This window comes from Thunnus thynnus, chromosome 5, assembly GCF_963924715.1.
Source record: "Thunnus thynnus chromosome 5, fThuThy2.1, whole genome shotgun sequence".
Classification (NCBI taxonomy): domain Eukaryota; kingdom Metazoa; phylum Chordata; class Actinopteri; order Scombriformes; family Scombridae; genus Thunnus; species Thunnus thynnus.
The window spans coordinates 31,704,194-31,718,306 of NC_089521.1; the positions used below are offsets into that span (position 1 = coordinate 31,704,194).

General features: G+C 39.8%; 1 protein-coding gene across 2 annotated transcripts in view; it reads left to right on the forward strand.

Annotated features, from left to right (window-relative positions):
- Nucleotides 1-14,113, forward strand: part of nup160 (nucleoporin 160) — a 30,489-nt gene that overhangs the window by 9,653 nt on the left and 6,723 nt on the right. The window contains exons 9-24 of one of the 2 annotated variants that reach the window (XM_067590734.1): nt 474-542; nt 966-1,049; nt 1,882-2,052; nt 2,915-3,014; nt 4,325-4,490; nt 5,001-5,134; nt 5,812-5,972; nt 6,760-6,896; nt 7,563-7,633; nt 8,310-8,475; nt 8,632-8,701; nt 10,421-10,519; nt 10,631-10,750; nt 11,887-11,982; nt 12,799-12,893; nt 13,043-13,139. In XM_067590734.1, coding sequence (XP_067446835.1) covers nt 474-542; nt 966-1,049; nt 1,882-2,052; nt 2,915-3,014; nt 4,325-4,490; nt 5,001-5,134; nt 5,812-5,972; nt 6,760-6,896; nt 7,563-7,633; nt 8,310-8,475; nt 8,632-8,701; nt 10,421-10,519; nt 10,631-10,750; nt 11,887-11,982; nt 12,799-12,893; nt 13,043-13,139 — 1,836 coding nt within the window. The remainder of the gene's footprint in view (nt 1-473; nt 543-965; nt 1,050-1,881; nt 2,053-2,914; nt 3,015-4,324; nt 4,491-5,000; nt 5,135-5,811; nt 5,973-6,759; nt 6,897-7,562; nt 7,634-8,309; nt 8,476-8,631; nt 8,702-10,420; nt 10,520-10,630; nt 10,751-11,886; nt 11,983-12,798; nt 12,894-13,042; nt 13,140-14,113) is intronic. The other variant, XM_067590735.1, reaches the window with a different exon arrangement.

Here is a 14,113-nt window from a genome sequence, read left to right on the forward strand (position 1 = left end):
CTTCTCTTCTATATGTACTTGATTTTTAATTCAATTAGATGAGCTGGTTTGTTTGTGTTTATGTGGTTATTGTGCTGGTGCTAACGGGGATCCTAATAAAGAAAGAAAGAAAGAAATATCTTTGGTTTTTGGACTGTTGGTTAAATAAAACAAGACATTTTGACTCAGGCTTTAGGAAATTATTGACATTTAGAAACCAAAACAATTAATCAATAACTTGAGAAAACAATGAATTAAATTAATCAATAAGGAAAATTATTGTTATTTGCAGGCTTCAGACTTCAGACGTCAAAATTCATCTGTTGCACAAAGTTCTTGATGATCTTAAGTAGTTTTATTAAAATTAATTCTCCTTACAAATGATAAAAAGATGACGATTCATGTGACCAAATAATCTCAATTCAAGGTCCACTTACTCTTTTTTTAAAAATCATTTTACTGATTAATCATTGATGTTGTGTTTTTTTTAACAGGAGACGTACCTGGAAATGCTCTTCTCTCCTCTGCGCTTCACTGCGTCGGCCATCGTTAAAGCTCTTCAGGTGAGGACGCGCCCGCCGTCTCGCTCTGATGTCACCGTTCATGTTGCAATGAGACTCTTCCACAGGAGCTTCTCACAACACACCATTAAAACCATTTAGACTGAAGGAATATCTGAAATATAACATTAAACTATTGATTATCGCTTATTTTGACCCTCAGTAGTTGTTACCAGAAGATTCTCAGTGTTTTGGCTCATCTGTTGGTTTCACTGTGTTGACCAGAGATATTTACTATCTTCAGATGAACCTGAAACTCTATTGACTGGTGTGTTTATTAAAAAACTCATGGAATGGTAATAATTAACTCTCTAATTTTGAAGCAGTGAGTTTAGTTTTCATCTGTTTGTGTCAGATCTGCAGTGTGTGTTGCACCTTGTTGATGTTACAGATGTTACAGATGTTTGTGTTTTATTTTTTCATCAGATCTACCGGCGAGGTTCAGAGAGGATCATGGATCCGTCGTGGGAGAGTCTGAAGAAGGAGGTGACGGTGGCTGTAGAGAGTGAGGTAAATAAAGCCCCTCCCCCTCCTGATGAGCCCACTCTGTTCTGATTGGTCAGCTTCAGGAAGCTTCCTCCGACTACAAACAGTAGTATAAGTAGGATTTCACTACTTCTTATTCTTTACTCAAAATGAAAGTGCGAGTAGACGACAGCAACCTCAGACCAGACGGCTGCTTGTGGGCACGAATGAACAAACGATGGGGAGTAGAGGTAACATTGCAAAGAGAAGAAGAAGAAGTAAGTTTTATACTCATCGCTATTAAGACTAAAGTTTCTCTCAAAATCACAACAATGTCGGGATCATCCAACATCGTAGCGCTGAAGAAAATCGTCCCAACGGTTGCGACTTGAAGCGTAAACCTCCAGCAGTTCTGCCTCCAGACCGCCCAGCAGGACCTTCTGCTCGTCCAGCAACGACCTGCTCAGACCGCAGAAACTCTGCTCTTTCCTATAGCGCCGACATACCGACCGCCTGCCTCTGTTCTGGACGCTGCAGGACCTTCACTGTGGACTGGAATCGTCTCAGGAGTGTTGGGGAATCTGGGGACATATGACTTTTTATTTTTACCTTTTTGTAAAATGTCATGAGGAAACATTTCCAGGTGCTTATGTGGCACAAAAAAGAAGTAACTAACGATGTCACACATGTGTGCCTTTTTGAATTGTACAATTTTTAATGCCTGATTTACAAGAATAAACAATTATTTCCACATTTAAAAAAAAAAGTAACATTGCAAATGAAGCGTCCGGGGATAAAAACAGGAAGGAACAGCTGTTTGCTCCAGAGACACCAAAGAAGAATCTGACTCTTGTCTTTCTGTCTTTGTTTCCTCCAGCTGCAGAGCAGCGTGACAGAGTTCGTGTTCTCTCAGGAGGAGTACCGACAGCTGCAGGTGGAGTTCTGGTCCAAGTTTTATGCCTGTTGCCTTCAGTATCAGGAGGCTCTGGCCATGCCGCTGGGTCTGACGGTCAGCGCACACACCAGCATGGTCTGCCTGCTGAAGAAGGTAAACACTGAGCAACACTAAAGACATGTTTACACATTAGAGAAAGTTGAAATATCCACAAAAAGTTGTTTACTCACAATTTCTTTTAGCAATTTTCTGGACATTTAGTTAATATTTGAGCTACATTTTTGATGGAAACTTGACTGTTGTTAACTGAAGTGATTATTATCTGAACTTGTGTCCCTGTCTTATAGATGGACACTGTGTCAAATCTGTTTTTTTAAAACTCATATAACTTAAGTTGATGTTGCGTTTACATGGTGCATATTATATAGATAAATGTTCTTTAATGAAATTACCATAAATTAACTGATTTAACTCACAGCTAGTATTTCAGATATGGAGTCACTGGTTGGTATTTGGGACTCCAGGCAAAATATAAGCGTTTTTATTAATGTATTTGTCAATAACTATAACTCCTCCTGTGGGCATCCAGAAGTGGAGGCTGATGTATAAACAGATAATAAATGACAATATAGTAAAACACTTTTGTAAATGATATAAAATGTTATAAATTGTTGACAAATACTGTACATTTAAACACTTAAAAATGTCCTTATATCTGTTTATAACTACATTATAGTGTGTTATGAACGATTTATTCAATGTTTATACACTGATTATAAATGATAAATAGGGGGACTGATTAGAAAGTGTTTCTCTTCCCGTTCAAGTAAATAAAAAATAAAACAATATTGCGTTCTCAGGGATTCAGAGACTGAATCTGTGTTCACAGTCGGCTCTTTCTGTTCCTAATACTTACGTCATCTTATTTAATTTGATCCATGTATGTTCTGGAAGAGGTGCATAAATCTAATTATAAAATCTAATTAAATATTTTAAATGGATGTCTGTTTTTCAGGGTTTTGTTTCCTTCCTCCTGCCTTGTTTCGCTGTGGATCACTTGTATCTCTCCTGTGATGAGTATCTCTTCTCAGAGGACGAGACGCCGGTTACAGAAGGTAAGTACACCTTCTATAAAAATCCATCAAATGTTAAAAAAAAAAAAAAAAAAAAGTTTCCAGGTGTTCTATGTTTAAAAAGTAGTATGAAGATCTTTACGTCTCCAGAGGGAGCTATATGAAATCTGATAAATTACCTCGAGTGATGTCACTTGAGTCAGTGTCAATTGGAGACTACAAGTATGAAAAACATCTGTAAGAAGTGCTGTTAGCAGACCAGGCTAGCAGCTCCACGTTACATTAGCAGCTACTAGCATAACACACCGCAATCTCCCATCCATCTGTAGGTGGTCCAGTTGCATTGTGGGAAATGTAGGCACCAAGTTTGGACAAGGAAGAAAAATGTGCAGAATAAAAAAGACGATATCTGGTTCTGATCCATCAGTTTTTGTCTTTTTAAAAGAACTTTCAATTGTGAGTCCGACACATAGCCTGTATATAAAGATGGACGTAGCTAAGTGTGACATCACCTGTTGGTTTGCACGGGAGCCGGTCTGAAGCCCAGAGTTGCAGTTTATGTTGGTTGTCATCTTCTGTGTTTGGAGCCAGGACCTTCCAAAAAGGAGTGCAGTGTACCTCGGACCCAAGCTAACGCTAGCTTATCGTGAACACCGAGCGCTGCACACTTGGGCTAACGTTAGCTACTTTAGCTTAATTGTGCTAACATGGCAGGTATCGTAATCAAGTAACATTAAACTTAATGAAATATTGCGACAAGAGTCCGACTCAGTGTGAGTCAACTGTCAATCACAGCTGTCAATCAACATCCACACAACAGACATCAAAGCTACTATAAGCCTTCAAATCTTATTCACTGAGCAATAATAATAAATAATAAAGTTCCAAAATGACTACCAGCACATTTATAAGAGATGTAGACCACAATGACTCGTTAAAAAGAATGATTGACTTTTATTTCTAGAGAGAAGTTGATGCTTTTTGAATGGGAGTCAGTTGAAGCATCTAATGGATGTTAGTGGCACTTTAATGTGCTTCCACATTGGTTTCAGCCTCAAGCAGCGGTAGTTGCTGCTTGAGGCTGACAGTGTTATCGGAGGGAAACGATAAACCTGTCCAGGACTCTTTTTAAATGATCTGAAACTGACAGAACTGTAGAGCACAATGTGGCAATGAAAGCCTCCAACAGACGTGGAAGTTCACAGTTCACAGTAAAAGCAAAATATTAGTTTCTGATGTTCCCGTCAAGACTGTAAAAACTACAGAACTGAAGACAGCTTGTTGAGACTCTTACACTATAAACAGTACGTGTGTGTGTATACAAAGTGATGTGAGTATCATGTGGTTTTCAGACCCCGAGGTGGGCCGAGACGTCCTGCAGCTGGTTCAGTGTCTGCGGCTGGTGAGTGACGCCGTCTCAGGAGAAATGGCGTACAACATGGAGACGGCTCTGGAGCACGTGGAGTCACCTGAGAGAGCCGCGGAGCAGATCCTAGAAAACATGCTGTCCAATGACAAGTCAGTAACCTTCACGACACTTCAGTATCAATCAGTTATAACCGTCTGTGTCCATGGAAACGCACTCAGTGAGAAGTGATGTCATGTATTGAATATTCGATAAGCTGAAACCGCTGAAGGCTGAAGGCCAGGATAAGATAAACAAGGAGGTTTTTCAGCTGTGAATCATGCAAAGCTGCTCTAGTTGAGTCCTAAAATATAAAATACAGAGGTGGGAATGAACAGAAACACTCCTGAGGATTTAAAAATATGTTTATGGATTACTTTATTGCATTATTGATTTATTTGTTGATGTTCGTTGATGTTCTGAAAAGATAAAAACTTGGATTAAACAAACAAAACAACCACCACTGTAGAGACGCAACTAATTATTATTATTATCATCATCAGTTAATCTGCTGGTGATGTTTTTCTATTAATTGATAGTTTGGATTAGAAAATGTCAGAAATAAATAAATGAAACACGTCAACATGAGCGCGTCGTGTTCAAGTGTTTGTGTCTCTCGGCAGCGATAACGTGATCGAGGACATCCAGAACAAACTGCAGGACATTCGTAACCCGACGGCGGCCATGATGGTCCTGCTGAGGGAGATGGACCTGGAGACGGACACGGAGGTCGGAGGAGAAGGTCTCATCATACCTGGTAGGAACGTTAGGAGAACAGTAGATGAACCTTAACATGAGGAGGAAGAGGAGGAGGAGGAGATGAGCTCATATGTGTTTCAGAGGTCTGATGTCTGTCTGATGAAAACTGACCTTTTTATAGAATCTTAATCTAAAAAAGGTCAGATTTGGGGCTGCAACTAATGATATTTTTATCATTAATTAATCTTTTTAGTCTATAAAATGTCAGATATTAGTGAAAAATGTCTCACATGATGTCATCAGATTGTTAAACAACTCTCCAAAATCCCCAAATCTTGAGTTTACTACGAAACAAGATACAGAAAAGCTGGAGATGCAGAATCTTTCGCATTTTAACGAGAAAAATAACTTTAACTTTATAGATCAAAATAATTGTTGATTATTTTTTATTTTTATTAACTAACTGATGAATCGACTTATTGTTTCAGCTCTAATTAAGAATAAGAGATAAATACAAGAAAGTAAATAACTTTATTAACCTGCCTGGTGTTATATAACTTTATTCATAATGACGTGTGACTCAATGCTCCAATAAAACATTTATATAAAGAATCAAACCTTCCGCACTTCCTCCGAAACAGCCTTCATTGAGTTTCATGTCCCTGGTTTTTGTCTTGCAGGTCAGACTCTGAACGTGTTTCTGTGTTTTTTGTGTCCCTGGTCTTTGTCTTGCAGGTCAGACTCTGAACATGCGGATCAGTCTGTCTCAGCTGTACGGCAGCAGCTCAGCGGTGTCTCTGGTCTGTCAGGCCGTCTGTCACATGGCCATGACCAGAGTGCTGTTCTGTCGCGACCTGCTCATCCTGCAGAAGCTCTACCTGCGCTTCGGAGACAACGTACGTACGCGCACGCACACACACGCGCATGCAAGCTTTAGTATAATACATATGAATTAGTTTTTTTAAGGGTTGAAATTTGCAATATTTTCATCAGAAAAGAAAATATACCTTCTAATATACATTCTCTCAATTAATTGATTAGTTGTTTGGTCCATAAAATGACGTCCTCAAATGTCTTTTTTTGTCCCGACCGACAGTTGACAACCCAAAGATATTCAGTTTACTGATAGAGGACTAAAGAAACTAAAGAAAATACTCACATTTAAGAAGCTGGAATAAGAGAATATGGACATTTTTCTCTAAAAAATGACTCAAAATGATTAATCGATTATTAAAACAGTTGCTGATTAATTTGCTAGTTGGCAACTAAATGATTAATCAACTAATTGCAGCTCTAATATCAACGGTATATAAGTGTAACTGTTCATTATTAATGCAGACGCAACCTCTGGAGCTTTTATATGGAGCCACGGGGTGTTTAATGGTGCAGTATCAGAGAAACAAGATGAAATAGAGTAACAGTAGAATATAATTTCACTCTGACAGACACGATTACCTGAAACACACGTCTTCAGGAACAATAAACAGTCCAATATCTGTCCTTTATTACGTAACTGACACTAGAGCTGTGTGTCTGTAATGAAGGGATCAGTTTGATATGTAGTTATATACAGTAGTAATTCCATTTTAGGTTTGACAGATTTTGTTAATATCACTCTGTGTGTGTGCGTGCGTGTGTGTGTGTGTGTGTGTGCGTGTGTGCGTGTGTGTGTGTGTGTTTCAGGTGTTTCTGGGTGGAGGCGCTCAACTGCTGCAGCTCCAGCAGGACCTGATTCCTCGAAGCTCCCACCTCCTCTCCTCATATTACCTCCTCAGACACATCAGTCAGAGCCTCACCTCAGCTGTTCCCATGGACACCATGTGAGAGCGCGCGCACACACACACACACACACACACACACACACCAGTCATCAGAGTAGTCATTGTGTTTAAAGTTCGTCAGCATTAAGACATTAAGTTTGTTTCCGTTCTCCTGTTTTTATTTACATTTCCAATTCGTGTGGAAACAAACCTGAGTCGAAACACCAGAAATTAAAAAAAAAAATCTCTAAATATCTTAAAATGTGTTTGTTGTTGTCTGAGGTGTAAAAGTTCTTGTGCAGATAAAAAGCAAACATAAACAGACTTATTGAATAAATGATGACGTACATGAATCATGTGACTTAAACGTCACTCAAGCTTGAATGAGGAGACGGTAACGTTCCTCAAATTAATACATGAAACAAACACAGAAATCATATTTCCATCATGTTCTCCACAAGGTTCTCCATCATTTGAGTTTCGATTGCTACACTTGTAATGACATCATCTCATGTTTTCTTCTTCTGCGACGGTTTGTTGGCACCGACTGGAGAATGAGCACAACCAGCTGTTCATCTCCTAATAAACAAAACAAACATTCACAACATTTTCTTTATACCTTTTCACTGGAAATTCAGTTAATATTTGACCTACATCTGGACTAAAGAGAATTTGTGCAGAAACGTGTTTACTGACTGTGACCTTTGACCTCCTGTGTTCCTCCAGAGATGCTAACCTGCAGCACCTCACCGTGTTGGAGCTGTCTGACTCTCCGGCCCTCAACACCAACGCATCAGGTCAGAAACCGCCTGCTCGCTGTGACATCGTGTCTGTTTCCTCTCTCTAATGAATAGATGCCATCAACAGGGAAGCAAATGAAAACATCGACAGACCTGAGTAGCACTTCCGCGACCTGGATGCAAATCACTGCTGTTGGAACAATGAATTATTGTGCATCATTTGCAAACATACACACACAACATGTGTACATCATGTTGCAGCAAACTGATAAAATTGTGAGGGATGCACGATTTCAACTCTCCACATCCACCTCAGTCTGTTTACAAAGGAGTTAAAAGTAGCGTCCTCACTCAGGGAAGTCGCCAGCTGAAGGATTAAAATCAGTGACGTGTTGCTTTTGATTTGCAGTCTCTTGTCACTGATTGTTACCATGGTAACATGGGTCTTAGGCCTGAATTAGCCTGGGGATAAGGTGTCTAATTTTTTTGGCTTAAAATGAGTCTTTATTTTTGTGAAACAGTCTAACTTGCATTAGAATAACCTATGAGCCAAATGAAGACTGTCCTAACACTACAGACCAGTCTAAAATACCTTTTGTGAAACCGGCTCCTGAACTTGAATTTAGTTTGGTTCAGGAGCTCAAAAAGCAGAACCTGTGATGATGGAAACACCTGAAGTTACAGTTTAAGTTCCTCTAAGTGTGAGTTGTTAACTTGTTGTTGTTCCTCCCAGCAGTGCTCAGTCCTCAGACGGTTGTGGAGTTGTTCTACCAGACTGTAGCCAGGAAGATGATCATCTCTCAGATCTTCTCCCAGCAGCAGAACCCGTCTGCAGGCGGCGCTCTGCTCCTCTGGCCTCACATGGTCTCCAACGTGGTCAACCTGCTCGCTCAGCTGCTGTATCCTTCGTCCGCTGTGTGCTAACAAGCTTCTCACCTTCACATCCTCAGTGTGCCCTGATTAAACTAATGTAATGTTGTGTCCTCCAGCATGTGGAGATGCTTCCATTATGGATTTTACTGTACTTATTATTTATCTTAACTGACGTTTCCCAGTTGGCCCAGTAACCCTGGTTTCCAGTTCCCTGAGTGTCTGATGGCGAACTGCCAGTACACACAGCTGCAGGTGAGTCAGTCTGTTTGTTCACTACAGACACCAACACGACACCGACTTCTTCATCCTCATCTCACTGCTGAAGCATCGTTTTAAAGGAGAACAGTTTGTTTGTTTGTTTGTTTGTTTGTTTGTTTGTTTGTTTGTTTTAAAGCCACGTCATTATACACAGGTTAACGCAGGGTGACAGCATGACAGGCTGTAAACATTTACAGATTCTTGTCTCTAAATGATCTAAATACATAACTGTGACAGAAACGGAGGACAGCGCGACGCAGAGCAACTGTTTCCTGCTCCGACTCTGACGCTCTCAGCTCCGCTGTTAAATGCAGCAAAATCGGCTAAACTCCTGTTTAAACAGACGCGTAGCAGCGTCTCTACTGTCTGCTGTCAGCAGCCGCTCTGTGGTGCGCTCAGATTTTATAACTGAACTAACACCAGGATGCATACTTTTTATTTCTCTGATGTTTTCACATCACAGATGATGAACAACAGCATTAAAACACGAGTCTTACAGGTAAAACGTGAGACTCACGTAGGCTGTTTATATCAGTTTAGTGTGGTGTGATGTTACTGTAACGGACGGAGACATGAATATATTTCTGATGACTGAATCAAAGAAAGAAACAATAAGTAACCGTTGTTTATTGTGCAGGCCTGCAGGTCTTTAATGCTGCCTGATAAACGTTGGCTTGACAAGAGAAACATCTTTTAAAGATCCCCTCCACTCATGTTTAAAGACTTAAAACATGCTTTGAATAATTTGTGTCTGGTTTTTTTTCCCCCACAAAAAACATTCAAATACTTAAAACATAATCTCCTCCTTCTTACACAACTTACACAAGTGTTTCCACCTCACACCTGGACAACGACTGGCCCAGATGTTTGGTTATAAGGTGACACTCGCAGGGTTCGTTGGTGAACTGTTGTAGCTGGTGAGCTGACTGTGAACTTATCTAGTGCTAGTCAGTAACAGTAGCTCCTGGAGCTTCTCTTTGTTTTCTCTCTACTGTTCACTGACATTTAGTTCACCATTTTACACCGTTTCAGTCAATAAGAAGTTATCGAAAAGGGGAAATAATTTTGCTAAAGATCAGTTAGCAAACTCGTTTCTGTTTCACTAATCAGGAGCTACAGGTTGTGATTCCACAGATGCAGCTCCTTCACATTAAAAACAATCATTAATTTGTCCGTCTTTCACATTATCCTTAAACTTTTTATGTTTAACATTTTGTCAGTTCTGTTTTCAAAGCTTTTTATTTTGTTTTAGTCACGAAAACAAAGTTGGTCAATAAATAGTTTTTGTCATAGTTTCTGTTGACTGAGTTAACACTGATAGTGAGCAGAAAACTGAGATTTCAGACACTAATCATCATGTTGTGTTGATTTATTGTCTCCTAACTGTGTCAGCAACACGAGCTGACCTGACTCTCAAAGATCAGCTCTGTCAGGTCAGCTTCCTACTGGTCAATGGCACTAATTCACAGGTCAAAGTTCACCAAAATTGGAATTTCACCATTTTAAATACTTTGTGTGAACTTTAAGACATTTAAACTGAGATTGAAGGTGAACACAGAGAAACTTTCCTGCTTCAGCAGATGAATGTGAAAACAAACTGCACAGAGAGCAACATCAGTTTTTTGTTAAATGAAGATGAATTTAAAGTACAAGCACAAACTCAGTGCATCATGACAGTCGTCTCACCTGCTTAAACCTGTTTCCTGTGTACAGGAGTACGTGCGGCTGATTGGCCCGTGGTGTCAGGTGAACATCGGCTCCTGTCGCTTCATGCTGGGTCAGTGTTACCTGGCCAATGGGGAGGGCCACAAGGTGAGTGACACCAACCACCCTGCTGATTTATGTGTTTCTGCTCCTCATGTTAAAGCGGCTCCTCAGAGGATCTTTAGTTTACCTCCTCTTCTTCTTCCTGTTTCCCATCAGGCCGTGCAGTGTTTCCAGGAGGCGGCCACTGAGGTGGAGAAGGAGGAGTTTCTGATGAAGCTGACGGGCACCGAGGAAGACGAAGCTGCTTCCACCCCCAGATTACAGTACTACAACAAGGTGTGATAACCTGCTCACTCACACACTTGTATAATAAATCATGCTAATGCTAACAGCACGGCTGCGTTGCTCCAACACCGACTAAAACATCTCAACAACTGTCAGATTGATTATCATGAGATTTTACTCAGACATTCATGTTCCCCAGAGGATGAATCGTACTGACTTTTCCTCTGGCGCCACCATGAGGTTGACTTTATGCTTGTAAAATATGAGCGTAATGGTTCCAATCTGTATTATAAATGTCTCTGCTCATGTGGACATTAGTGGTGACGGAGCAGCTGGATCCTCTGGAACATTTGAACTAGGGATGCACGATATTATCGGCACGTCATCGGTATCGAAAATGAAAGCTCTAAAATGAAATATCGGCATCAGAGAATTCTGCCGATTATGAGAGGCCGATATGTCACCATCTCCTCCGCCGCCTGACTGTGCTTCCCTTGATGGACTGTGTCTCCCTGATGGTCCTTAACAGATATAAGTGTTTATTAATGTAATAGCCAACAACCATAAGTGGAGGCTGCTGTATAAACAGATAACGATATAAACACAGCTGTAATAATATAAAATATGTCTTCATAGAAGTTATAATTGCTGACAAATACTGTATTGTATTGTATTAATTGGGAGCATGCACAGTGTTAAACATAAATGTTAACATTTGATGTGCTGCACCAGATTTAGCTTCAAGCTAATTTTAATCTGCGGTCTTTTACAATTAAAACATAAAACAGCACAATAACAAACAGTACAAAGCAAAAAACACACAGGACACATTATACAAAATACAAAGCTACACACAACAACACAACACATTCACCCACAATGTAATAAACACTTAAAATGTCCTTAAATCTGCTTATAACTACATTATAGTGTGTTATAAACATTTATTAACTGTTTATATACTGATTTATAAATAATAAATTGGGGACTTTAAGTGTTAGTGACTTTATTTAGAATTTATTTGCTGCAGGAGTCAATACAGATATATTATCAATAAAACAAAACTGTCTTTGAAATACTTGACATTTCCTCACATTGTGATTATTTCTGTGTGTGTGTGTGTGTGTGTGTGTGTGTGTGTGTGTGTGTGTGTGTGTGTGTGTGTGTGTGTGTTCGTGTTCGTTCAGGTGCTGCGGTTGCTGGAGGACGTGGGTCTACCTGAGCTGGTGATCCAGCTGGCTTCTCTGGCGATAACGGAGGCCGTCAGCGACACCAACAGTCAGGTAAACTGTCAGCAACAAGCAGCAAGAAACTTTTAAAGGAAGACGAGTCTACGGGGAGTCTGCAGGTCTTTAAAAGTCTTGAATTTATCTCGGTGAAACTGTGAACCACCAAGACAAGTTCTCTTTGATTACTGCAGGTGTGATAAAAGTCTGAAGAAGAAGAAGAAAACAACAGTCTGTAGATTCGTTTATAAATATCCAGCAGATCTCTTCTTTCCAACGCAGTTTCTACACAGTGAAAGCAGCATGTTAGCATGTTAGCAGCAGCTTCAGTCTGTCTCACAAAACGCTGAGTGTAGGTCACCTGTGTTTTAGCAGATAATCACTGTAGTTACACACATAAAACAGGAAAATAGACTTAAAAACAGACGTTCACACACACTTCACACAGTGACTGGTCAGCTGTGCAGTGGTGAGAAAGGTTTCATTCATTTACACAACTATTTCTGTCTGTTTTCACGTGAACAACGAAGTGCAACACTATGAATGTCTTCCAGGAGAGACTGTCTGAAAATCCGCGCTGCTATCCCCGTATTTAAACAATATCACGTCCTGTCTCTCTATGACGTGCGACTTTTCCCTCCACCTTCCAGTGCGGCCGTTTTAGAACAACTATAAACACTTTTAAACACATTGTACAGACTTTTTCTGATCCAGCATAACCCTACCTTCGATCACTGAAAAGCTGTGTTTTTTAAATCAAGATTACTTTTCTCTGATTGAATCTATTTCCCTTATTATTTTCTATGCTTATTTCTATGTATTTAACGTTAGTGTGTACAGGTTGTGTTTACAGTTGTATACATGTCTCTTCAGGCTGCTCTGTGGACGCGAATATTCAAGCATCATTTGGATCTGGGACACAACAGTGAAGCTTACGAAGCGTTGACCCAGAACCCGGACTCTAGCATGTACGCAAACAAACACACACATGAATATAGAATTAAAGAACAGTGAAGACACTTGTTAATGATGTCATATTAATATTATTGTTTCTATATTACTTGACGGTTTCTTCTGGTTTTAATGTTTCTCTGTTTAAAACCTTTTCTCCTCGCAGGCAGCTGGACTGTCTGCGTCAGCTGGTGGTGGTTCTGTGTGAACGCTCGCAGCTTCAGGATTTAGTCCAGTTCTCCTACGTCAACCTGCACGATGAGGTAAACCGTCACCTGACCCTCTGATCTCAGCTGGTGGAGGTCAAGAGGTCACTCATCTAACCTCACATTTAGACGAGTGATTGAAATGGTTTTATATCCACAATGTCACATATTTGCCTCTAAAGATTGTTTAAAATGTAATGAAATCTACAGAGTGATGAGTGAATATTATCAGTTTTTTTTATTTAATGAAACAATAAGTTAAATTATCAGTATTAATCTTTGATATTAGGAAAAAGGATGAAATAATACTCCAGCAGAAAAGAGAATCATCAACTGGACTCCCATCTAGTTTCTGCTATTTTGAATGTATGAACTTATTTATAGTTAATTCATTCATCCTGTTTAGTCATTACATTATTTTATTTTCTTATTTCTTACCTGTAAAGTGTGTTTCAGAGAGTTGGAACTTAAAGTCCAGTTTTACATTTTGCAAACAGAGTTTCATGTTTTCACTGTTGAATTAAGTAGTTATTCCACCAGCAGCAGCAGCTGTCACATTATCTGTTATCAGTTACATCAATTACAATCTGTTAGATTATCAGCAGTGCAAGCAGCTACTAAATTGGGGGTCAAAGATGAGTGAAATGACTGAATGCTTAAAGTTAGTAGAGGGTGTTTTCACCTAAATGTTCCCGTCTCAGAGAACGTCCACGTAAAGCTGCGCTCAGACCAGCTCTGTTATATTAGCTCAACGCCAAGAACTGCGGCAAAACCAAACAGTCGTTTAGCAAGACCGAGACATTTGAACCACGCTCAGCTTTTGCTGCAACACAATGTGACATCATCTGAATATATATATATATGCAAGATCACATTCCTGGTTGATTATTTTGTAACATGAACGCTGTATTCAACTGATTACCTCGCGGTCGTCATGACAAAAGATAAAATAACTTCCCACAGTTGTAAGATCCTGTCTGTGAGGATTATAAACCTCTGTGCAGTGTTTTGGTTTCTGATAAACCTTCAGA